Genomic DNA, 27,521 nt, shown 5'->3' with positions numbered 1-27,521 from the left:
TAGTGCTTCTGGGTTCTTTGGTCACAGCAGACAGAGAGCATGAGGAAGAAGTCCTGGCAACTATGCTAGCCTTTTAGAAACTGGCAGTCAGATTAAAACCCCAAATTAGAGCTCAGGTTCTGACTTGGATTAGTAGAAAATATAGGTCAGAAGTGGTCTGAACAGTGCAGGACTAAGGTGAAATAACAGCCCTTATTCAGGAGGACAGCAAAATGCCTCATTTTTTTTTAAAAAACCAGTATGATAATGTCTTCTTTTATTTAGGCATTTAAATTCAGAATTAAAATAAATAGAAAAAGGTAAAATCGCAGCTGGCTCTACAAATCCTGCTAGAATGGTTACAGAAACATAAGCTGGGAAGATAGAAGAGCTTCTTTCCGCTCTGCAGTAGGGCACTTAAGAGACTTTGCTTACTTGTGCTCCACCTCCTGCCACAGGGATGCATGCACGTCTGATGGGAGATGTAGTTTTAGAGCACAAGAATTCTGGGAGTTGTAGTTTAGTTGCTTTTTCCTTGCTCCAGGGAAATGGCTACAGAGAGGTAGGTATGTCTGGTGAGATTTCTGAAGGTTGGAGGTGTGGGGGGAGGGGAAGGTTATTGATCCGAAGGGTCCCCCCCCCGCCCCGGAAGTCAGTCAATCAATTAGTCATTTAGCACTTTTCAATCACTTACTATGTTACAGGCAATGTGTCTAAACTCCAGGGTTACAAATAAAGGCAAAAACTGGTCTCTGAGCTCAAGGACCCATATGTTCTAAGGGGGGGGGGGGAGGAGAGAAAAAGAGCCATGCAAAATATATACAGGATAAACTGGAGATAATCAAGAGAGAGGGACGGCACTAGCATTAAGGCGATCAAGAAATATTTTGCACCCAAGATGGGATTTTTAGCTGGGACTTGAAGGAAGCCAGGGAAGGCAGGAGTTGGGCTATCTTAGGCATGGGGGGCGGCCAATGGAAGTCCAGGAGCCTGCAGATGGAGTGTGTTGTGGGAGGAACAGCGAGGAGGGCCGCTTTCTGGATAGCGGAGGACTTAGAGGGGAGTCGGGAAACTGCAAAGGTAAGGGGGGATCACGTGGGGAAAGGAGCAAACTCACTTTGGGGTGGGTGTATGTGTAAATCATATTATTTCTCTGCATGTAAAGATCATACTGTTTGTGTATGTAAAGAACATACTGTAGGTGTGTGTGGAAAGATCATACTGTTTGTGTGTGTAAAGAACATACTGTATGTGTGTGTGTGGAAAGATCATACTGTTTGTGTGTGCGCATGTATCTGTGTAAAGATCATATTTCTCCCTTCTGCAGTCTTGCACTACTAGGTTTGATGCATTTGGAAATGGAAAACAGAGAACAAAAAATAGCTGGGAAATTCCTAACTGGATTTAGGAAATATTTGAGATTATATGGGAGTGGAGAGGAGGAGACAGGAAGTATTATTGTTAAGAAGATGTGAATTGAAAAAGAGAGACAGTAGATTATCCAAGAATGGTTTTGGTAATTTTCTGAACCCCTCTAGCATTCTGAGTTCATTTTATAATGACATTTATTAGACAAGCGGTTCTCAAACTTTCTGATTTCTTTATACCCTTCAAAATTACTGAGGGCCCAAAGAACTTTTGTGTATGTGGGTTATATCAGCGGATGTTTTCTGTTTTAGAAATTAAAATGTCTTAGTATCATTACTTGAATTCACAACCCCCTGAATCTTGAAGACTTCTAGGGAATGCCTGAATATACTTAGAGAACCACAGTTTTAGAATGATAAATTGATCATGTTTGTCCTGCATTCTTGAAAAAGACCCTGACATTAGGGACATGAGGCCATGACAAAAACATGAAATGGTTTGGAGTGAGGGGTTGCTGTGGTAAGTCACCAGCTTCACTTTCACCTCCAGAGCTTTCTGGATCCAGTGGTCAGATATGAATCAGGTCCTCCTAACTTCAAGGCCAGTGCTCTAAATACTACACCATCTAGCTGCCCTTCTAAAGAGAGTGATTAATTACTTTTGGAGTAGAAAGAGATTTTTATTGCAAGGAGGTTTCATTCTTTATTACTTGTGTATGATATATTGTAGTATATAATAATTATTTATTGATTTAGTGATTGATCATCTAAATTAGCTCCATTATGTTAGAGATTAGAAAAGGAATCCCAGAGAAATTAAATGACTTGCCCAGTTAGATTTAACACATTGTAGTGTTAAATGTAACTAGTAATGTGTAGTTAGAGGACAGAGGTTCAAATCCTAGGCTAATATCATTTATCTTTTCAAGACTTCAGTTTCCTAATTTGCAAAATGAACTGGATGGTCCCTAAGGTTCCAGCTCAAAATTTTATGATTTTTAGATCCCTTGTAGGGCTCTTTTCCATATTTTTATGCACACAAATTCCCTCCCTCTTACCCCCCCCTCACAAAGAGGGAGCATTGATAGCAAAATTTTTGCAGAAAGAAACATTACTACTTGTTATATACCCTCTCTAATGGAAATTCTGGAAAATTGTGGAGGAGGGCAGTGTAGTAGAGACAAGTTTAGAAATCTATTATGTAAGGCTTTAAGACAGACTGTTGGGAAATCTTTGCTTTAAAAGTATGGTTGGAGGGTGAATTGAGAAGAGTACAGGTGAATGAACAAAACATAAAGGTTAGCTTTCAATCAAAATTCAATAAATACAAATTTACCAAAAATTTATTAAGTGCCTACTATGTGTTAGTGACCACACTGCTAGGAATACAGATCAAAAAATGATAAATTGAATTTTCTCAAGGAGCTCCAAGAATATCCTGGGTAAAATACTTTTTAGTCAATTCTTATTTTTCACAAACCCATTTGGAGTTTTCTTGGCTAACTCATTTTACAGATGACAAACTGAAACCTAGAGAAATTCAGTTTGCCCAGCAGCCAACCACAGAATTAGTTAATATCTCTTGACATGGTTCCGGAAATCCTTCCTACCATTCTCACACCTGGCCCTCTATATCATACCTTTATATAGATTGATCCTTAGACCTATCATTTACTTCTTCTTTACCTTTGCTTCTTTAATATATGTTCAGCTTGTTTGTCATCCCTTATGGAAACCCTTTCCTGATCCCTCTAGTCATTATTGTTTATTACTCCTTCAAAATATCTTTCTTGAAGATGATTACAACATCAGTTGGCCTTGAGTGAGGGGGCTGTGCTGAGTCACCAGCCTCACTTTGTCCTCCAGAGCCATCTGGGTCCGGTGACCAGATATGAATCAGGATGAGTGGACCTGGATTTAAGGCAATAAGGGTAAAATGATTTGCCCAATGTCACACAGCTAGAAAGTATCTGAGGCTGAATTTGAACTCTGGTCCTCCTGACTTTAGGGCTTGTGCTCTTACTCATATCATCTAGCTGACCCAAATCAGATAGCTGTTTATTAATTACTTTCTTTGTAAGAAAACAATTTGCAAATCATGGTATTACTCCTTCCTTGGAGTTTTGCCTTGCTATAAAGCAAGCAGAGAATATATAGGTTATAGAACAATCAGATTTGGGGCTTGAGTGATCTCAGGACAGGCCTACTATGCTGAACAATATAATAATTATATCACCTGTGTCCATATTATATAGGTATCTTCAAGTCCTGTGGAAGTAGCTAAGTTGATTTTTTTAGTCTTGGGGGTATTATTATTGCTCAGGATAATTTATACCATTTCACTTCACTTAACACAAGCAAAGGAATGCAGGACTTTTTATATTTAAAACAAATTACTTTGTTTTTACTGTTTTCCAGGCCTGTGAAAAGGATCTCTCAAAACTGTTATAATTATTAAATCATTATACATATATTAATCAATATAAAAATCTTAACTTTTGACAATACTTATCTTTTCTCTCCTTTATATCCCTCAGAGTTGGGTGCCAGCTCATTGAAGTCAGGAGTTGGGTTTTTGCTTTTGTATTTAATTTTTTCTTTGTATTTTGTCTCATAGGGTGCCTATACATACATAGTAAGTAGTCAATTGAATTTTGTACTGATTGTGTGCCCTTTGCTTTATGTGACTACCTACTCTTGTCTTATTCTATGTGCAGTTGTGACAAAATATTTCTGCACCCTAACTCTGAACCTTCCAAGAAGCAAATGCCATTGAAGGGCATCATTGAATCAACAACCTGCTAAGTATTTAAATATGTTTATCAGACACTTTGCTAGGCACTGAGGATATTGACTCCAGGGAAACAGTAACTGCTATCAAAGAATTTACATTCTAGAGAGAAACATATATATACATATATATGTATATATGTAAGTTTATGCCTACACCTTCTTGTTGCTGCTGTTGTAGAGACTCCAATAGTTGAGAGGATCAGGAAATGCTTAATATTAAGAGTGGAAGGTTTTGAGATAAGTTTTAGAGGAAATGAAATTCTAAGAGCTGAAAGTGAGAAGGGAATACATGAGAAACAACTTGGACAAAGGAAAGGAGATGAGAGATGGAGTGTCTGTATGAAGATTCTCTTTGCTATGAAGAGCAGAATTTTATGACATAATAATACAAATAAAATGTAACATTCCTAGTTCAGTTGTTTCAGGTTTGACTGAGTGGTTTGTCATCTACTTCTCCAACTCATTTTACAAATAACAAAACTGAGATAAACAGAATTAAGTGACTTGCTCAAGATTACACTGCTAGTAAAGTGTCTAAAGTCAAATTTGAACTCAGGAAGTTCAGTCTTAGTGCTTTATCTACTGTAACTAACTCTCCCCCCCCCCCCCCCCCCATGTAATAGTGATTTATTTTCCCCAGCCAGAGCATAAATGTATCTGGCCTAAAACTACCAGGTCTGAATATATACTGTCTTAGACACATAATAATAGCTATGCAATGACATTCCCTAATTTTAGTCAAAGCTTCCAATTTTGGTTCAGAGGGACAAGCTTTATAATCTCCTTTTTATTTTTAGATTTCTTCCCCAAGAGTATATGTGGGTTTCTTTACTCCTCTGAATGAGAATGAAATGAATGAATGAATGAAAAAGTATTTATTGAACTCTTATGAGCTAAACCCTGTGTTAAGAACTGGAAGTACATTTTAAAAAGTGAGATACTACCCACTCTTAAAGTGAATATATTTTGAGAGAGACAAAGAATGTTCATATGCATAATAAATCCCATTGTATCAAGGGTCACTGAATGTGAGGACATCTTGGTAGGGGAAAGATTCACTATCCTTTATTGGTCTTTAGCATAACTGGTAAGGCACTCCTTTTAATGTCTAATATTCAGCTCTTACTTCTTTGATTGAAAAAGCTGGAGGTATCTTTTCATATCCCATTTTCTGATAGTCAAAATAAATAAAAACCCAGGTCAGAATTCCAATTTGGGGTCTAGTTCTCTAGCCATGACCTCCCATCCACACATGTATAATCAGCAAGCTGAGAGAAATAATATGTATATTTACCTAACTCTGTTTTGCTATTTTTTTTTTTAGGTCAGACTGAAAGTTTGTCCCTTATTAGGACAAACTTTGAAGGTTAATATATATTTAATTATTTTTTTTAAGGCCACATTCACAGAGATCCCCATCAGGATTGATGGAAAGTCTGAGTCCTAATAGTGAAAGGGTTGGCTAGATGGCAAGACCAAGGGCCTTAAGTGTGCATGAGGTCAATAAAGATACCATAGTTTTTATTATATTCCACATAAAATTCTGTTCCACTACCCTAAGTTATGTTGTATGGTTAAAACAACACATTTCATTTGTATGGAATACTAATGAAAATTATAGAAACAACATATTCTAAGCATATTCAGAAATTTTCATCTATGTCAAAAATCTATCACCTCTGAAAGAATATGAACCTTTATTGTAGGTGAAAGAAAAATCCTATCATGATATTTGAGTAGTTTTTTTTCCCCAAGATAACCAACAGGAATGTGTTGAGTTTTTTAATTTCTTCCATTACCTTATTGACTTTCCAAAGTCACATGGAAATTTTTCCTTCTGTATCAGCTTGTTCTAAAGATAATCATAACCTTGAAAATCTAAATTATTATATTTTTGTGTATTTAAACCATGTGGCATTATAATTGAGGGTTATTACAGCTTCATCTGTGAGGTTTAACTTTTTCAAACCAAGACCTACTTACTGATTTTTTTAACCCAATAATTGATTACATTATTACCAAAGCACGGAAAATTAATGAGAAAATTGTTTTTTCTACTTTCTGTTGATAGCTTTCTACATGGTTCATTTGAATGGAATACCTTTTTATTAAGTATTATTTCTAAGGTACTTTATGAATAAACCCCCCCCCCACCGAAGCTGAGCTTCTAGGTTTTGAATTATTCTCTTCTGGGTTTCCATCTTGGGCATCATTATCATTTCCAGTGTTTTCTTTTTTTATTTCAAATCTCATTTTTAATATTTCCTTTTTTATATTTATTTTAAGTTTTTATTCTCTTATAACAAAGGTGATTTTAAAAAGTATAATTCATTTATTTGATAATAATTCTTTGGTATCATTGGCATAATCCTCTGTTCTGTCTTTAGTCTATATACAATTCATTCTCTGTGATTAACACATGTGTGGATTAGAATCACAAGATTATTTCCAGTAATATTTTAATCAGATATTTTTTCCTGCACACATTTTTGGATTCATTTACTATCATCATAAAATGATGTTGACATTAGCTTAATCAAAATAATTAGGAAGGAAAATATTATACAAAAAGAATCATATTTGAAAGTTAAAGATTTTTTTTATTTTTTTTGTGCAATTTGGAATAATCCATGCCTCTGCTCCCCTTTACAGTGTTGTTGTTGTATTGAAACTATACTTTTGATTGCAACTTGCAAACCAGCTACAAAAATAGACACACTAGGAATAAGCCCAAACATTAACATTCCCTTTTTTTCTGACCACAACTACTGCTTTTAAAAGAAGAGTTATTATTACTATGGAATAAAATCCTAGGACAAGAGTTCTTATCTTCTATGTGTATCATGGTGTCATTTGACAATCTGATGAAATCTATTTAACCTTCCTGAGAATAATGTTTTAATATAAATGTTAGCTACTACATTGTGAATGTGTGTCTGTGTGTGTGTGTGTGTGTGTGTGAGAGAGAGAGAGAGAGAGAGAGAGAGAGAGAAAGTTAAGCAAGAGGCTTACAATCATTGATCTTAGAGCTGGAATGGACCTGAGATATCTTTTTTACCCTCTTTCATGTAGCTTGAAGAAATCAAGGCCTAGTAAAGTGAATTCAGATCGAGGGTTAAAATTCAGATTTTCTAAACAAAATCTGTGTCTCAATTATGACAATGGTTGTCTGGCATAGTCCTTCCCACCCTTCTTTCCCTCAATGCTTCCTCAGATCTTGGGAAGAACTTTAAATATACATTAGCCTCTCTGGACAATTTATATGCAGCTTTCTCCATGGTTTTCCCATTCCTTCTAAACCTTAAAATCCAAGTAAACCTACCAGAGAACATCTAAATCTTGATGGGAGACTGAAAAGAAGGAAACAAATGGACAATGCATAAAATACAAAACATAGCCCGCATCCAGAAGTAGGAAGTAAGGAGTGAGATCAAATTTCGATCACCATCTCCTATATCCACTTATTGTCAGAGGGGAATGTAAATCTTCAGTCAAGATTGCAGTGAAACTCCTCACCTCTTTGAAGCACATTCTTCATGAACAGCTGCAGTAAGGATCTGTCTACATTCAGAAAGGTCAGAGCTTTTCTTGGGCTTATACAATTGAGACTTACTTAAAACCTAACCATTTCAAACTTCATTGGTTTTGTTGCTGTCAATCAGTTACTTATACCAAGTTCTCCCAGAGAAATGCTTCTAGAATAATGTAGTATATGTTATTTCTTTTTGGAAAACTGAAAAATCCAAAAATGTATTAAAAGAGATGGTACCTTGTTGGGATAAGATGTTTAGGGAGAGGGGGTTTTTGTGTTATGAACCCCTTTGGTAGTCAAGTAAGGTCAATAAATACCTTCTTAAATTTTTTTTTTTTGCAAGGCATTGGGGTTAAGTGATTTGCCCAAGGTCATACAATGAAGAATTATTAAGTGTCTGAGGATGGATTTGAATTCAGGTCCTCCTGACTCCAGGGCCAGGGCTCTGTCCACTATGCCACCTAGCTGCCCTTCAGAATATTTATTTTTGCAAGGCAAATGGGGTTAAGTGGCTTGCCCAAGGCCACACAGCTAGGTAATTATTAAGTGTCTGAGACCAGATTTGAACCCAGGTACTCCTGACTCCAAGGCCGGTGCTTTATCCACTGCGCCACCTAGCCGCCCCCAGAATATTTTTAAAAGTATAAAATGCATAAGATTACAAAATGAGCAATTATATTAAAATACACTTATTGAATTAGTTTTTTTTTTAAAAAAAAAGCTCACAGGCACCAGCTTAAGAACCCCTGGTTAAGAATTCTCGGGTTTTAGGGGATAGAGCATGACCCTTACAGTTAGCAACCTATGAGTTCAAATCCTGCTACTTTCAGTTCTAAATCATATGATCCATGATCTTAGGCTTCTGTTCAGTTTGTTATGCTTATTTTTAGATTTCCCCCCCCCCCAAGAGTATATGTGGGTTATAGACTTTTAGGGCTTCCATTAATTTATATGAAAATTGGGGTAAATAATACCTATAACATCTCCTTCAGTTGGTAGTTGTGAGGCTTTCATGAGAAAAATGTCAAAATATTTTACAAACCATGTAGTACCAAAGAATTCTAGTTACTGTTGGTAAATTAACTGTCCCTTGCTGATTCTCTAGATAAGTGAGATCTGCCTCCGTTGCCTTTCTCTGCTTCCCTTGTTCTCTCCCTGGTGACCTCTAACTAGGAGCAGTTTCACAATTGATGCAATATGTGGGAGCCCTCCTGGAAGGTAAGGAAAATTCTGAGCATTCAACAACTTGGGCTTGTGCTTTAGACATAATGTCTTTGTTAGCAGAGCACTAAAAATTTCTAATAAAAATATAAACCCTGGAACACTGGCCCTAGTGCATTCTCAGGAGTTTGAGTTGGCAACTAGAAAGACCTGGAAAGCTTGTAACTGATTATTATTATGTACCAACAGGTGTCCTTTATTACTATTAAAAAATAAGCAAAAATGTTATGGGAAGAGAAGAAATTCTTATGAAGATAATGGTTTTCAAAGACAGTTGATTAACCTATGAGATGCCATATAGAACAAAGTGTTTTAGACAAGACCCAAATTATGCAGGCTGCTTTGATAGGATCAATAAGGGGCTATATAGAAAGATTTTTCCCTCTTGGCAGCACCTATATGAGTAGGATCACTTTTAAACATGGGAGTGTTATTTCTCTAGAGGCAGAAGATCTCTGTTTGCCCACTTAGATGCCATTTTAATACATCAGGGAACTGACTCTTCTGGAAACATAGGCTTAACTAGTGAACATTTTAAAATTGAAAGTAGATGGTATTAACAGGTTAGAATTTTCTCTTTTTTGAAGGAAATATAAATGAAGTCCTGAATATGTGACAAGGACAGAAATGCCTTATTCTTTGTTTTAAAACATTTTATTTTTCACACTGCTACAATTAGTTATGTTATAATCATAAACACAATTCCTCCTGCAAAAAGAAACATCAAGAAAAATAAAGTGAGAGAAAAAAAAATGTGCTTCAGTCTGTATTCAGATACCATCAGCTCTGTCACTGGGATGGATTGCATTCTTTATCATAATTTCATCAGAGAATTCCATCAACTTTTTTTTCCCCACAGTTGCTATTGCTAACTATATTTCCCTCCATCCTGTTCCTCCCTACCCCCATGTATTCTATTCTGTCTCTCCTTTAACCCTGTCCCTCCTCGATGTACCCTCTCCCACAATCTTCCCTATCTTCTGTCACCTGCATCTCCTCTCTCTCCTCCTGTCCCTTTTCTCTCATTCCTTTCCTCTACTATTTTCTTCAAGGATAAGGTAGATTTCTATACCGAAGTGAGTGGAAACATCCTATTCTTAAAAGGTGTATTTTTTTATAAGAAAGATTTTATTTGAGTTTTAAGAATGGTCATATTCAATTCAAGTTCTCACACTACAGCTCATAGTGTTAGGTTGTATAGTTCATATGTGGTAAGAAAAACATTTAATGGTATCCCAGAATCTCATACTCAAAAAAGGGAATTTAGATATATTTTTATCCAAACTCAAAGAAGAATTTCCTTTGACATCCCTGACAAATAATCATCCAGCATATGTTTAAAGACCTCAAGTGAAGGGGAACTCAATGTCTATAGAAGCCAATTAAATATCATATTGTTATTAAGAATTACATAACTCAGGGGCGGCTAGGTGGCACAGTAGATAGAGTACTGGCCCTGGATTCAGGAGTACTTGAGTTCAAATTTGGCCTCAGACACTTAATAATTACCTAGTTGTGTGGCCTTGGGCAAGGCACTTAACCCCTTTTGCCTTGCCAAAAAAAAAATTACATAACTCATAATAAATAAATAATAATGTGCATATTATCAAGATAACCTGAATTCTAATTCTGATTTATTCAATTAATTGCTATATAGCCCTGGAGAAATAATTTCTGGGCCTCAGTTTCCTCACCCTTAAAAATGATGGTTTATAACTTATGATCTCTAAAGCTCTTTCTGGTCTTAAATCTATAATCAAATGTCTCCCAAGACAGCTATGTGAAACACTTGAGGATGGAGCTCTAATACTTTTTTTCTTTTAGGTGGCTTGCCGAAGCCCACATGGCTAGGTAATTATTAAATGTCTGAGGCCGGATTTGAATTCAAGTACTCCTGAATCCAGGGCCAGTGCTCTATCCACTGCGCTACCTAGCCGCCCCTGGAGCTCTAATTCTTAAGAAGCTTTATCTTATGCCAAGCCTAAATCTAATATTCTCCATAGGGTCAAGCAAAATAAGTCAGATCCCCCTTTACATAGCAATTCTTCAAATAATTGAAAGTAATTGTTATGTCCCACCATGAGTGCTGTTCTCTAGGATATTCCCAGTTCTTTCAAGTGTTTTCCCTTGTGTTTGTGATGTTTATGTCTAATCAAGTTTTAGGGTGTGAAAGATATAATTCCTTAGAAAATGGTGATATTACTTAGGAAATAATGATATTCTGTGTCAGGGTCTGTTATTATACCTATTTCTCTCTCTTTTTTTTAGAATCAGTAATTTATTTAAATAGTCAAGTTGGAGTCTTTTAATGATCTCATCATTTCTGTTCCTTCTTATTTTTTCTAAACAGACAGCAAATTCAGAAAGGACCCCCCCCCAACAGTCCAGTTTAGCTTTTAATAATGTTATTTGGTATTTGTCATATCTAAGGCCTCCTGACTGAGTTATCTTATGATTGTACTAGTAAATGGAACTCATAATGAAGAAACTTCTTTCTATCAATATAGATTTGTACCTACTCTAAAACTTATAGTCTTGGATAGTTGTCTAGGATTATTGCTAGATTAATGGTTTTACCAATGTCACACAGACAATATGTGTCAGAGGCAGGACCAGCTTCTAAGACCAGCTCTCTTTCTACTAGTTTGTTCTGCTTTTCTTGACTCTTTTCTTAAACAAAACATTCATGATGTTAAGTAATAAGACTTCCTTGGTATTTGCTATAAGAAAAGCTAGTTTCTACAATGAGAAAGGAAACTTGTAACTGCTTTAGGCTACCAAATAGATGATCTTATTGCCATTTTCAAAAGAAAGCTAGAGTTTACAACAGTTTAGAAGATAAATTCATTTGTGAATGAGTTTATGAAGGAGAGTGGAATATTTTGAGCATTCTACTTCATAAATCAACAAAAAGGAAAATCAAATTCATTGAAAAGTTTAGCAAGAAACCCATTTTAACCAGATCATCTCAGTATTTAAAAATGGTCCTTAAATGCAACAGATAAGTGAACATTGGAAAAGACGTGTCAACATTTCTTTATTAACTATTTTCTCAATCAATAACAGTGGATTCATTGTATTTAGAATCTCACTTCTCAATGTGTTCTATGAGAAAGGAGGACTGTCACTAAAGGAAACAAAAGATGGAAAGAGATGAATAAAACCAAGGATATATAAAAGGCTAGACTTCAAAGCACTGAGGGATCAATTCTCAACACATCTGATATAAAGAAGGATTACAAATATTTGGGAAAATTCTAGAATTTTATTATTGTGGAAAAAAATATAATCAACTCAATATCAGTAGCTGATTTCCATAATCTAGTTTCCTTCTCTGTAAATTCTTCATGAAAATAATATATGTACTATCCAATTCATGCCCAGAGCTTGATAAAATATCCATATAAAATATGAGCTATACAAATTATTTTCCTGTACTGGAATTCCATGGTATTTGATATTGCTTTAAATAAATGGTATTTGAAGACACAGCAACAATATTTGTTGTAATAGGAATTGACCTTCATTTGAAATATTTGTCATAAGTCCATTTCTTTAGAAAAGGACTGGTTCATAGTCATTGTATAGGAAATTGTCTTATCAAAATGGACCATTTACTCTGAGATTTTTATGGGGGAGGAAGATTAACTTTGTTGAAGGAAAAAGTGATTCAAAAGCATCATTCAAATCTTAATATAGAATTATAAAATGTTGGGAATGGAAGGAACTTTAGAGATTATTTAGACTAACACCCTCACATTTTAGAGATGAGAAAATAGGTCCAGGGAGAAAATTAGGAATCAGTAAGTGATTTCCTTTTTAGTAGAGGTTTTCAAGCAAGGGCTAAAAGGAGAATTAATTGTTAGATACAGTATGCTCAGGGTTTTATGATTTGGGCATGATTTTGACTAGGTGGCATATTAGATCCTTTGAACTCTGAGATTCTCTGTTTCTATGAAAGGTCTAAGATGCAATGAGAAATTTCAGAAGGGAGAAATTGCTTCCATTTGGGAGATTATGAAGACTAGCGAGGGCTTCATAGAAGTCATCCCTGAGTTGGACTTATAAGGATGGGAAGCAATAGTAGGAGGTGAGACAAGGAATAGTATGAGCAAAGACAGAGAAGGAAAACAGACTAAGGTAGTGAACAAGGAACATTTTAGTTTGACCAGAACTGAAAGATGCTTGGAAAGGTAGATTAACTAGTTTGAAGACTGGTTTGAGTCAATTAGAAGTTTGTATCTTATTTAATAGACAGTGGAAGTTACAAATTTCTTGAGTAGAAGATGACATCATCCGAGTATTGCATTAGTTCATTTAAGCCATTGTGAGGGATTTATTAGAAAGTAAGAGAGAAAAGATATAGAGTATGAAAAGGAAGGCTATTATGAGGGCTTGAACTTTTACAATGAGAGGACATGCCAGATGTGAGAGACATTACAAAGGTAAAATCTATAGGACTTTGCAACTTGTTGGCTATTGGGAATTAAGCAGAGAAAAAAAAAATCAAAGATGATTCACAGGTTATGAGTGGTTCATTGGGAAACTGGTGCTATTACCAACAGAAGAATTAGAGAGAGAGAGAGAGGCAGATTTGGGGCAAGAAATTGAGAGCTACTTTACATTTTTTCAAGTTGTCATATTGGAGAGGATGATTTAGATTTGTTCTGCTTGGCTTTAATGTGTTGAACTAGAATTCTGACGAACAGATTTTGACTTGACATAATAAAAGCATCTTAATACTTAGTTATAAAAAAAATTGTACTTTAAGAGGTAGTGAGTTTTTTTCCTAACTAGAGATCTTAAAAGGAAGGTTGTATAATCACTTATTGGAGTTGTTAAGTTTACACGACTATCTAGTGTCTGGGGCAAATTTTTTTATATTCATTTTATAAATGAAATTTTCCTTAAACTATCATTACATAAAAGTACAATTTTATTGTAAAACAAATTCTTCATTATCTCCTTTTTATCACAATAATCAAGGGTGTTCTAGCACTAGAGAAAATCTCTTCAGTTGAATGATTTTCTCTCATCATTTAACAACTTGACACCTAAATGATGCAGTGGATAGTGTGCAGGACTTGGAGGGAAGAAGACCTAAATTCAAATCCTGTCTCAGGCATTTACTGGCTGTGTGACCTTGCTCTGTGCCTCAATTTCCTCATCTATAAAATGGAGATATAGTAGCAATTATATTGACCAAATGAGTATATAAAGTACTTAGCAAACATTAAAGCGTTATGTAAATGCTAGGTATTGTTATTGTTTATCCTGAAGTGAAAAATGCACAACCAGAAGAAAAAGATTATAGCTCTGTAGACCTCAAAAGGCTTTAGACACCTTTGAGTCATGGGGTAATAATAAATTTAGAGTTGGAAGGTACACTTAGAGACCATCTAGTCTAGCATTATCTTTTTACGGATGAGGAATTGAGTTTCAGGTATGACTTGCTCTGTTTCCCCCCACCCCCAGGAGCAAAGCTGAGTTTTTGAACCTCAGGTCTTTTGAGCCAGACTTCAGCATAATTTCCACTGTTCCACACAGTCCAGTGCTTGATTTCCAATGAGAAGTCAGAGGAATGGAAATTACCCGTCCAAATATCACAAAAGTAGTTAGTGACAGAGTCATGTTTCTAGTCCTGATGTATACCAATCTTTTTAAGCAGAATCATATGTGAATATTAGGTGGTCTGCCATTAGGAGACAGAGCAAGGTTGAACTGACGAATGTTCAAGAAATGTCAGTTAATAAAAAAAAATGCCAAATAATTACTATCAAAACATCTCAACAATGACTTCTGTCTTCTTTAAGGCTTTGGAAAACTTTCCTCTTCTACTCTATATCTTGATTGCAAAATCTATACTTCTTTGCATGGCATTTGCTGGAGCCAAAGTGTGGCAGAGGAGAAGACTGGAAGCACAAAGACAACAAAAATTGGAGACCATGCAGAAAAAAACAATTGAGAAGAAAGATGAGTGATATGTCTCACAAAGGTACTTTGGACTTTTTTGAGGGATGAAAGAGATATATACTTTGCCTGAAAGTTATTTCCTCAAGCATTTCTACTAAATTGCCACTTGATCTTTGGCAAGTCTTTATGATCTTACAGGAATTGCTTTTGTTTATTTTTAATGTGGATTTTTAATCTATATATAATGCCAATATATATATATGTATATATATATATATATACACATATATACCCATCACTATAAAATACTGAGAAAATATTAGTTATAACATTTTATAAGTTATCTCTAGAGAAAAACTTCCCCTATACAACCATTTTAGATTTATTAAAGAAAATTACTTTAGCTGTAATTTTCATGGACTGAGCTCTGGATATACATTTTGAATTCTTTTCTTCCAAGTCATAGAAAATGTTCTGTTTAAGTTCTTTCAAGTCAGAATTATGTTACAACAACTAGCCAATAAGTATCTCTTGAACATTTATTAAGTACCTACTAAGTTAATATTATAGAGGGAACTGTAGCATAGTAGAACAATAATTGAAGTTTTCCTTCCTTCCTCATTGAGTTTAGTGTTTGTCTCATAGTCTTTGTCTTCACCACTCCTATCCTCATAATAGGGAATTTCATACATACATAATGATGCTCTCTCAGCTACCAAACTTCCCAGTTCTTCAGTCTACTCAGTTTCCATGATCTACTCCTGCCTACCCTCTCTGTTTTTGCCATCATTCACAAGTATTTTAGCCCCATATTTATGAATTCTGAATTTCCTTTATCTGATCATAATATTTTTTCATTCCAGCTTTCCCTATGCCTCATGATCCCTAACTCTGTTCTTCAAACCCATCATTATGTCCAGTTCCTTCATTCCTCAGTTTATTCCTAGGCTATCACTCTTTCATTGCTATATTTTCCTCTCTTCGTTCTCTTGATCTCATGGTGAATCAATTAAATTCTACAATTTTATCTCTACTCAAATTTCATCTCCTTTTCATATCACCTATCAAGCCTTTCTAAACTCCAACCTTCTCAATTGAGGACCTTGTCCCATAATTTCCTGAAAAAAATTGAAGTGATTTTCTGAGAGCTCTCTCCTTCCCTGTCTTCTTATATCACTCAGATATTGTCCCTATTAATCTCCACCTTCACCCCTCTTCTTATGAAGAGGTGGTGTTTCATGCCAAAGCAAAAACTTTTACATACATCTTTTGTTTCTCCCATATCTCATCTATTCTAAAATATTGTCCCCCACTATCATTCCCATTCTCTTTGACACCAATCTTCATTCTCTCCCTGTCTACTGACTCCTTTCATTTGTCTATCATAAAGCCTATGTCTTTCTCAAGCTTGACTTGAAGCTATGATGGATCCTTGTACTTACCATTTGATACTATTATCTCTGTTGGATGTTTTTATTAAGTATTCTCTTCTCAGATAAGCTCCTTGAGAAACCTCTCTGCACTAAATGCCTACATATCCTAGCTTCTCTTTGTAAACCCTCTGAAGTTGGGCTTCCAACTCCATCATTCAACTGAAACTTGTATTTGCAGGTAGCAGATAAAATTTAAATAAAAACTTTAATTATCATAACCATAACCTTTTTTTCAGTCTTTATTTTTTCCAACCTCTGATAACCTTTGACATTGTCATTCACTCTCTCCTTTAAGTTTTTGTTACATTGTCTTCTCTGGGTTCTCCTCTTACCTAACTCATCTCTCCCATTCCCACTTCTGCCAAATACCTGTCTATATGACCCTAGACGACTCACTTAACCCCCTTTTGGGGGGTGTTTTGTGTGTGTGTGTGTGTGTGTGTGTGTGTGTGTGTGTGTGTGTGTGTGTGGCAATGGGGTTAAGTGATTTGCCCAAGGTCACACAGCTAGGTAATTATTAAGTGAATGAGATTGGATTTGAGTTCAGGTCCTCCTGACTCCAGGGCTGGGGTACTCTATCCACTGGGCCACCTAACTGCCCCCAAGTCATTTTCTAAGACTGAAAATTGCAGAGCAGATTGCTGATCTGCTTTGGTAGAGGGAGTTTATCCATGAAATCACAGATCTGATTTTTAAAAAGTGCCCTATTATGTCCTCACACTAGGGGTACAAAAGTATCCCAGTTAGCCATCTATATTATTTACTTATTAATGAGTTTTATTTTTTTGTCCCTTCTATTGTAAAGAAATGTTATTTCCATCTCTTGACTTTAAAAAAATTTGCTTAAAAGTATTAACTTCTTTAGTATCCTAAACCCAGTTGGAAGAACTTGAAATATAAATTATGAGTAGAGAATGTCATAGAGATGCTGTATACTTGTATTCAAGATATAATTTTAACTTGTAATCTCTCTTCATCCTAGAAGAGCAATTAATAACATGTGTGGGAACATTTAGTTAACCTACTCCCATAAACCACAGAAATTAAAGAGCAAGAAAATGAAAGAGAAGTTTGAATTGTAAAAAAAAATAACATTGGCTTCTAGATGGCAAGTTTTGGTTATTTTGTGTTTTTCGTACAACTTTTCAAAATTGGTTAATGATAGAAGGCAATTTTTTTTTGCAAGGCAATGGGGTTAAGTGGCTTGCCCAAGACCACACAGCTAGGTAATTATTAAGTGTCTAAGGCCAGATTTGAACTCAGATACTCCTGACTTCAGGGCCAGTGCTCTATCCACTTTGTCACCTAGCTGCCCCAAGAAGGCAATTTTTAAGGAAACAATTTATAAAGAAAACAATTCAGATCTGCCAACATGCATACTTAAAATTTTTGTTTCTTGGGTGTTTTAAGGGACTGAATACTAGATGTAAAGTAAAATATGGAAAAATGAGAGTGATTATTTCTCCAAATACTAACCAATCTTTTTAAAATATTTCTTTCTAGATTTTGCAAATTGTCTGGTGATTTGTTCTCGGAGTTTGATGTGTCAAGGGAATATATCTCCACCTGAAACTTTAATTTAAGCATGTGTAAGTTTTCATATGCTTTATTAGGAATTGGCATCTAATTTACATATTAAAAGTTTTCTCAAATTGTTGTCTGTGATCTTCTGAATACTTAGAAATTGTGATGAGATTTAGAACTTGTAGGGTCCTTTTAGCCCAACATCCTCATTAAAGTTTTTATTTAAATTTTATCAGTATAATTTGTTTTTCTCTTACCTTTATATGGGAATATATCCTTCCCTTTTCCTTTTAGCGTTGAGATATTCCTTTTAATTTTTTTTTTAAAGTGGAGGGAACAGTTTGACAAAGCTAGTGTTTCTGAATTATCAACATAATAAATCTTTAAGGTTCTGGAATGAGAAAATGGAATTCTTTGTAATTCTCTATTAAAAAATTCTTAAAATCTTATGTTAATCTATAGTTTTATAATATTTTATGAGTTTTTATATCATAGTGAGTAACCATAATAATAAACAATGAGTAATTTTTCTGTGAACAAAGTTGTACTAAAAGTTTCAGAGATTTTCTTTAAAAAGAAATGATACGGGTCAGCTAGGTGGTGCAGTGGATAAAGCACTGGCCCTGGAGTCAGGAGTACCTGGGTTCAAATCTGGTCTCAGACATTTAATAATTACCTAGCTGTGTGGCCTTGGGCAAGCCACTTAACCCCATTTGCCTTGCAAAAACCTTAAAAAAAAAGAAAGAAATGATACCCAATCAATCCTAATTTTTTTATTGTAAACTTCCTAGAAAATGTCACAAAAGTACAAAATGTGGATATGGATAAATTGAACCTATGATTAGGTTCCTGTGACCACCAACATCTGTAATATTTCGCTAGAGATTGCTGAAAATGCACTTTTCTGCATATAATTCTTTATAACATAACATTAATTCTGTTGATTTCCTAACACTGTAACCCATAAATGCAGGGAAGAAGAAACAGAACAGGGAGGGGGAGCGACTAGAATGTCAGAACTCTGAGGTAAAAAAGGGAAAGGGGCAACACCTGCCATCTCTAATCCTTTTTTTGGTTCTGGGGTTGAACTGTTCCCAGTAAAAAAAGCACATACCTCGAAGTGGTTCACTGATCTTCTATCAGGGGCTCTGCTCTTTGGGGGCCAAATATAGTCACACTGCCATGCTGGTAGTCTAGGATGCTTTAGAGCCCAATGGAATGGTCACTGAGGGAGGTAGAATGTTCAGTTGATCAGTGGAGGGTAAGAGGATAGAGGTGACCATCATTTGAATTACTCACAAACAGCTGCTTTTCCATTTTTTCAATTCCTTCATCATGAACTTGAGAGGTGGTTTTAGCATTTTCTAGATCAGATTGACAAACAGTTTTACAGGTATGTTTATCCATTTTGCAGATATACACTTGTTCATCATTGTGTCTCAAATTTTTTTTCTCTACTATTCATAGCCATGACTGTGTTCAGTTTCCAAAATAAAACTGAAATAAGTTTATTAATACAATCAAGCAAATGTTTGAAATCATGGAAGTTAAAGGAATGTTAAGGATTTACAGTTATAATAAATTTATGGCTTATTATAAACTAAAATATTGTTATAGTGATTTAAATCATTTCTGCAGTGAGCAGAATGATTTCCTTTATTGTTTTTTAATTTCAACAGTCTTCATAGGCTTTACTCATCATTATGGTAAGAATTGCTTAATATTTAAGAAATTTTGTTTAATTATACCTTCTACATTGCCAGGGTTAGGGGCATGGCACCCCCTTGATCTGGAAAATCCTCTTAAAATTTTTTGACTGTCTCTTTGTACCAGAAAAGAAATCTGAATTTTATTCTTTTTCTTTTATGGGGTGTTTACAGTGGGGTTTTTTTTGTAAAATTTGTATTAAGTATTTGGTTATAGGCTCTGTGTCATCTGTGGCTTCTACAAAACTCCTCAAAATTACTTTCTTAGTCTGACCCAAAGAATATCAAAACCATGATGGCGGAAGTTACAATGTGGAAGGGATAACTATACATTAGCGTTACAAAGAAATATTCCATAGCAAGTATTCAAATGCTGAAAATACCAGCAAACATTATTGGGTAGTTTGTGAATAGCATTAACTAACATTCAAGTCTCCTAGTAAAGTTAATCCCTCTTTACAGAAAAACAGTTGAAGATATCAATTCAAGGACTTACTCTGATAGCAAAAATTTATTAATTTGTCAAAACTGATAGGATTTGTATAAAGTATACCATAAATATAAAACTTATTTATTTGCAATAATTTTTCATTGTTAGCAGCACACAGGACTATAATCACACATTTATAAGATGATAACAGTTACAGGCAAGTGAAGATTAGATCATAATCACTTCTCTCCTCCTGTCAGGTTTCTCAGTTATATTGACCTTGATATCTGACACTAATGTCTTCCTTTGCCACTTTTGCTTTTTATTTGATGTCACAGTGGATTTCTTTGAGTCAATAATATATTAATTTCCACAAGAGAATTTTTACATTTTCTCACAATTTCTTGAATGTTTTCTCTCAGAATCAGGAAAAAATATAAATTTCTCAAGAAATGTTGAGAAGGAGTTCCCACATTGAAATGATAAGCAAAACTAACCTACTCATCAGCTGGTCTGACAATTTATGTGGAATTCCATACCTGTTGGCTTCTTGACCTCTGAAAAGTATAAAGACACATTTGGGACAGCACTGATCATTATCTTTGCAAAGCATTCCACCATGTTTTCTTTCTTGTCATTCTTTTATTTTCATTGTTTTCATTATATAAGTTATTTCCCTAGTTCTGCTTGCTTCATCCTGCATCAGTTCTCATAAGTCTTACCATTCTTCTATGAATTATTCATAATGAAATAAGTTCTATGTTCATGTACTACAATTTTAGTCATTCCTCCATTTTTTTGTATAGATTCTACTGTGTTTTCAGTTCTTTACAATTATAAAAAACATTACTATGAATATTTTGCCACTCTAAAACTTTTCTTGACCTTTTTGTGTATAAATACCTATTACTGGAATTTCTAAGTAAAAGAGCATCTATATTTTAGTAATTTTCTTAACATTATCCAAATCTAACCCCTTCTTTTTATAAATGTGGAAATTAAGATCTAAACAAGTAAATAAAGTTACCCAGGTAACCAGGAGCAGAGGTAAGATTCAAAACCAGGTCTTTTGACTCAAATGATGATGATGCTTGTTGTAATGGTGATGATGATAAATATTTTGTAGTATTTTGTGGCATGTAGACTCATAGATTAAGAGTTAGAATATCATCTAATTCCTAGCCTTCATTTTATAGATGAGAAAATTGAGACTCATAGAAATTAAATGATTTGCTTAATGGTTTCATTCCTAGAAATGTTGAAGATAGGATTCAAACCTAGCTCTGTCTTGATTCTAGATCTAGTGGTTATTCTATATCACAATTATCTAATCTTCTAAAGAATAGCTTACTATAAGGAGAAGCAATATTAGAAAACATGAACCTCTTAAAATATTCTTCAGACTGTTAAAAAAGTCTCTTTTCCCTCCTTATCTCTAAAATATAGTTAAATACTTTCTCAGTTTTTTTCACATGGTTGTTGGGAGACCCCAAAAGTACACACATACACACACACACACACACACACACACACACACACATCATTTGAAACTAAAGCATGGAACAAATATAAAGTGTGATAGAAACATTTTTAGCACAAAACAGTATTTCATTATCACATGAGAAAGAAAGAAGAAATTGTACTTGCAAGCTGGTTGGAAGAAATGTACTCATTATGATATAGATTAGTATTTGATAAATGTTTTCTCTCAGTTTTGGTGAGTCAGTGTACTGTGGTAAGATAGAGTGCTAGAAGATAGGAAGACTCAAATTCCCTCTCTGATGCTTGGTGGCTGATCATGAAAGATCCATCTACTCTTTCCCAACCTCAAGCAGCTAAAACCATAGATAGGTTTCAATCTGCTTCAGTGGAGGGAATTCCTACACTAATAAGAACATGGTTTTTTAACATTGGCACATGCATCAGCTATTAGTCTGGAAGATGGAACCATGGAGTTTTAACTACCTAAGAGAATAATTGACAATTGGTAGAATGTCTATTTTCTCCTAACTATAGTAACTAGATAAATTCAAGCCGAGCAGTACATTTCATTGCCTAAGCTTTGCAATATGTACTTTAGCCGCTTAGAAAATACTGCCTTCCTTACAGCCTCTCAGCTGAGTTTCTCTCATAAAGTAGACGCTTGGCAGCTCCCAGTCACTTGTCTTCAGTTTCACACTTTAAATCATAGACACCCTTCTTTGCCCCTCAGATATATCGTGCCCTCCTCTACCCTCTCTTCTTTCCTTATTCCATTTTTGGAACTCAACAAGTGACTCATTGACTACTTAAATGACACAATCATCTGCTGTTTTGGATAAAGGCAGCAGTACAAACAAGCTCATTAGTGACAACACCAACACAGCTGTAGGTGATCAACCATTAGATTGGGCATGCATCTCTGAAACCATATCCAGAAGCACAGCATCTTGCCATAGATTCACCTACCATCAACTCCCACATAACTTGCTTTACTTGAGTCATAGCTTCCTTGATTTCCAATCAAATCAGGCAATATATCTATGACTTGGAAGGTGGTGGGTGTCTGGAGGTAATGCTAAGGCATAAGGACCAGGAACCTGGGGGGTTATTGCTTTCTCTTTCTTTGTGTTTGGAAATATATATAATTAAGGAATCAGCATGATACAATAGAAAAATGCTGGGTTTGGAGTCAAGACCTAATTTCCAACCCATGATCTTTGAATTTCATATCCATTATTTGAAAAATGAATGAATTTTACTAAATGGGCTCTTTCCAGTTCTATATCTATGAGCCTTTAATTAATCAATAAACATTAAGTACCTATCTGTGTCAGGCACAATCAACTCACAGTCAAAAATGAAATAGTTCCTGTCTGCAAGGAACTTAAAGACTATAGAGGAGAAAACATGTATAAGTGTATATAAAATAAAAACAAAGATTAGAAGTGGAAAAAGGTTAGGAAATAGAGATGTGTAACTAGTATCTGGGGAAATCAATTCTACTTCTTGAGAAATTTTAAGTGGTGCCTGAACTATAAGAAAGTTGATTTGCCTGGACCTTAGAGACCATGAAAGGCAGTAATGTGAAATATTGTTGGGAAGGTAAATTGGAGCCAGGTTATAAAGGTATCTAAAATGTCAAATGAAGGAATGGTAAATTGAACCTGTTGATGATAGGGCAAAAGATAATTTTAAGAATGGCAAATACACAAATTATTCTATATTGTTACCAAGAAGCTTGGTCTTTATGAAAATGGTACTGTTAAGAAATCTTGAACTACTATTGCAGACTACTGAGAGAATTTTTCATTTATCCATAGTGTACAAAAATAGATGGCAGAGGGTCAACCAATGTGACAGAGTAGACAAGAAAGCAGATGCAACATTAGACTGAATTCAGAGACTTATTTAGGAAAAGGGTAGTGATAGTCCTCCCCTGTTCAATGCTGTTGCATATCGAAGACAACAGTTGCTTTGATCAATGAATCTATAAAGTTTTTATGATGTTGCACATTATGTGCAATGAAAAAAGATTTCTCTTTTTTAAAAAGTTCCTCTTTTGAAGAGTACAATTCATTTTGGAAGAGACTTAAAAAAGAATATCTCCTACATTAAGGTGCCATTAAATGTGGAAAATCTGCCTTCCCTTTCAGCCTACTACATTGTTTCCTAATATGAGAATTTCTGTGCCTAATATTTTGTTTATGAATAAAACTTTACTTTTATGTGCTACTTATCTCATAAACTTCTTAGGAGGAAAGCACTTCTATAAAATTTCCAAGATCTTAGGGGCCACTTGGTCCAATTCAAAGCAGAAGAATTTGACCTACAATATGCCCAACAGGCATAATACCTATAGTGAAGAGAAATTCACTCTTCAGTCAGACCATTCCACCTTTGGTTAGCTATAATTGATAGGAAGTTTTCCCTTATATCAAACTCTTTATATCATCTCTTTAAAACTGATCAAATCTAGGTTTTTTTTTTATTTTCACAACTAAAAAAAGTAAATTTAGTTCCAATAGTCCTTGACAGTCCTTCAAAAACTTAAGACATCCCACATTTCTCAACTTCTCTCCTCCCCATCCCAGTCTTCTCTAGGCAGGATATCTCCATTTCCTTTGATTGATCCTTATATGGCAAGAGCTCAAAGCCTCAAACCATTTAGGCCTTTGTATCAGCCATCCCTATGTCTGGAATAGACCTCCTCACCTCCACCTCATAAAATCCCTTACTTTAAGCTGTAGTTCCAGTATCATCTTGTACTTGAAACTTTTACCATTCCCACAACTGTTAGTTGCCTCCTTCCCTAAGTACCTTGCAATTAACTACCTTACACTTTGTATTCATCACACACACACACACACACACACACACACACACACACACACACGGTTTCTTGCTTGATACAATATAAGATGTGTAAAAGACATTTTTCTTTGCTTTTTTTCTTTTTATCTGTAGTATGGTGCCAAGCACATATAATAGATGATTTATACATAACTGTTGATTGACTAGTTGATTGATTCTGATTGCCATTTTAGACACTTCCTAGCTGGTAGATTTGTCTTTTTTAAAATGTGGTACACAGAATTATACACAATATTCTGATATTGTCTGCTCAGTATTGAGCAGGACAGGACTATCATTACCCTTATCCTAAATGATAAGTCTCTGAATTCAGTCTAATGTTGCATCTGCTTTCTTGTCTACTCTGTCACATTGGTTGACCCTCTGCCATCTATGTTTGTACACTATTCAATTGAAATGACTCTCTCCACAAAAACAAATGATCTCTTAAGTGATAAATCTAATGGCTCTTTCTCAGTCTTTATCTTTCTTGTTATCTCTGTCCATTGGGCACTGCTTATTATCTTCTTTTGAATTCTCTCTATAATCTCTGAATTTTTGTGACACTTCTTTCTCTTCATCCTTCTACCTTTTTAGACTACTTAACCTTCTTTGCTAGATTTTTCACCCCTGATATAGCTTCCAATTTAGGATATCTTCCAGTTTTCTGTCTTAGTCCTTTTTTTTTCTTTCTGTATTATCACACTTTGTAACACACAAGGTGCCAAAGATTTAGTTATTATCTCTATGCATATGAGCTCTAGATATTCAGGAAATCTTATGTTTTCCCTAAACTTTTATCTTTTATCATTGATTTTTGGACATTTTTAGCCACTTATGCCACAGACATCTCAGATTGACTGAATACATCTAAAAATAGAACTCATGTTTTTTACCCATTTCCCCCAAATTTACTCTTCTAAATTTCTCTATTATTACTGAGGGCAACACTCTTCTTTCTGTCACTTAGGAGTACTACTTCAGTTTCCTTCTTGACTTCTCACCCTCATCACAACAGATTTGTCAAATCTTATCATTTCTTTCTTCACATCTTTTTACATTTCCCATCCCCCTATTCACATACTTCTCTAGTTAATGCTCTAATAATCTCTGGTCTAGATTATCGTTATAGCCTCCGAGCTGATTTCCTTGCCTTGAGTATGGGGACAGCACCATTCCAATTCATCCACCATACAACTGTTTGTCATTTTCCTAAAACACAGGTGCAATGATCATGTAACTCTCCTACCCAGGAAACTCCAATGCCTTCCTATTTCCTCTGGGAGCAGTTATAAACTCCCATGTTTGGCTTTTAAAACTCTTCACAATTGACCCATTCTGCCTTTCCAGGGTTTTTACAGTTGCCTTCTTCCATGAGTTAGGTGGCTTGCCCAAAATCACACAGCTAGCTATTTATTATGTATCTGAGTTCAAATTTGAACTCAGGTCCTCCTGACTCCAGGGCTCATGCTCTATCCACTGTGCCACCTAGTTGCCCCCAAATGTTTCTTAAAAGGACAAAAGTAAAAGTAACCTCCCTCCCTCCCATGAATTGTAGGGTTTGATTTGATTGGGTAATTGATTGATTAGCCCTTCCATGAAAACTAGGGCAGACTCTATAGGATAGTAAAATTGGACCTATCCTCTGGGCTAATCTTTCACATAATTGAATTTACACTAGAATTCTTAGTAGTCTCTGTACATGAGTTTATTTCTTTACCGCAGTGAACTTATCACACTTGCTGATTGTAGAGATTTAGAGTTACAATAATCAGTCAACCAAACATTCCCATTCCTTTTTTTCTCTCCCATTGAAGTATTGAATTGATTTAATGATGTTTATGATGATGCTACCACCAAGCTCAGAATGTTTCACCAGCATTAGTAATCTATTAGAATGTGAGATTTGTGTCAAAATGACCCAGGACAATGTAGAAGATACAAAGAAAGCAATGAATCTAGCTGTTTAAAGAATGTTTCTCTAATGGGAGAGGGCAGCTCTTTGTTGGGGAGAATTTTCTTCAAGTACATTTACCAAGATAGTAGTTTTCCCATCTTCGAACTTTATTAATGACTGTTTTCCATTTGCTTGGTGTCATCCTCTCAATTCCTTTCCCAATCAGCTCACTGAAAAGTATATACTGGTAAGAATAGACATTGTCAATGGACCGCAAGCAAAATTCTTTCCTGTTGTTGATGATAAACCATTTCAGAGAAGACCAGGCAGAATCTAAAGGATTTAGGTAATTGTAAGGGGATGGAAGAGGAAGAAGCTCATGGCCACAAACTTTGGCTACCTCAGGACAACATGAAATGCTGGTTAAATTAATAACTGATGAAGTGTAAGATTGAACTTCTTTGTTCTCTGTGACTTCATTCTGCTTTCTTTCATTTACCTGTTTTTTCTCTCTGACCACAATGACACACTTTCCATAGGTCTTTTTCACCACATTGCAAAATTCAAGGAAGAGACCCTCTTCTGGCTTGGTACATAGTTCATCTCTTAGGAACATTCGATATTTCCAAGGAACCCATCCTTGACTGCTTCCAGCATGTACAACACTCCATGTTGGGTTATGCATGAAGTTTTCATCACCCATGTTTTCTCCTGTGATGAGTTGTTCAGGGATATCTGTTTCCCCTAAAAAGATGGTTTTAAATCCATCATATTGTAGGGTTCTTAGATTTTTTATATATTGAAGACATTGCCTCCTCATAATGCTATCAAAATGATTCCTATGGATGACATGCCTCAGGAGAGGATTTGCAAAGTGAAGCATGGTGGTTTCTTAAGTGTTTGAGAAAGCTTGTATGGTTATATTTGTAGAGATTTGGCAAGTGTGGAATTATGATGACCTCATAATGACCTTTATTACTGCTGGGCCATTTCCAAACATCACACACCACTGTTTTCAGATTCAATAGAATATCTCTCCATCTGGATATCCCCAGTTTCTTAAATTCAATAAGTCTAAAATCAAGCTTATCTTCCTTCCAAATACCTGCTTCTCTTTTTATTATGGAGGAGGCTTGAGGTACTGTTATTTACCCTGACTACCATGTTTGAAACTTGGGCATCATCATCTCCCTTAATTACTTAGTTATCATATTCTGTCAGTCCATCTTTCTGACATGTCTCACATCTCTCCTTTCCTATCTGCTCCTCCTGCCACCAACTGAGGGCAGGCCAGCATCACCATCCACATGTACTATTATTATAGTACTCTAGTAAATTTTCTTGCTCCTTCTCTTTATTCTTCATATCACTCTCAAAACAATCTTATGCATAAA

At 35.2% G+C, this 27,521-nt stretch overlaps 2 protein-coding genes across 5 annotated transcripts; one reads left to right on the top strand and one right to left on the bottom strand.

Moving 5' to 3' along the window:
- Positions 1-476: 476 nt before the first annotated feature.
- On the top strand, positions 477-17,992 carry SMIM11 (small integral membrane protein 11). 4 transcript variants are annotated; one of them, XM_074214039.1, is made up of 5 exons: positions 480-541; positions 7,611-7,714; positions 8,777-8,889; positions 14,706-14,887; positions 17,742-17,992. In XM_074214039.1, exons 3-4 carry the CDS (start codon positions 8,869-8,871, stop codon positions 14,871-14,873), a joined length of 189 nt encoding a protein of 62 aa, XP_074070140.1. In that variant the 5' UTR covers positions 480-541; positions 7,611-7,714; positions 8,777-8,868; the 3' UTR covers positions 14,874-14,887; positions 17,742-17,992. The 4 variants fall into 4 exon arrangements, with proteins under 4 accessions (XP_074070143.1, XP_074070140.1, XP_074070142.1 ...); XM_074214041.1 differs by having other exon boundaries at positions 529-545; XM_074214042.1 differs by lacking the exon at positions 7,611-7,714 and having other exon boundaries at positions 477-541.
- A 7,928-nt stretch (positions 17,993-25,920) lies between these two features.
- Positions 25,921-27,054, bottom strand: C1H21orf140 (chromosome 1 C21orf140 homolog). Its single transcript, XM_074214037.1, has one exon. The coding sequence runs from the start codon at positions 27,008-27,010 to the stop codon at positions 26,252-26,254; it is 759 nt and encodes a 252-aa protein (XP_074070138.1). The 5' UTR covers positions 27,011-27,054; the 3' UTR covers positions 25,921-26,251.
- Between the last annotated feature and the right edge of the window lie 467 nt (positions 27,055-27,521).

Source organism: Macrotis lagotis, chromosome 1 (genome assembly GCF_037893015.1).
Source record: "Macrotis lagotis isolate mMagLag1 chromosome 1, bilby.v1.9.chrom.fasta, whole genome shotgun sequence".
NCBI classification, from domain to species: Eukaryota; Metazoa; Chordata; class Mammalia; order Peramelemorphia; family Peramelidae; genus Macrotis; species Macrotis lagotis.
This window is presented reverse-complemented; position numbering and strand designations above follow the sequence as displayed.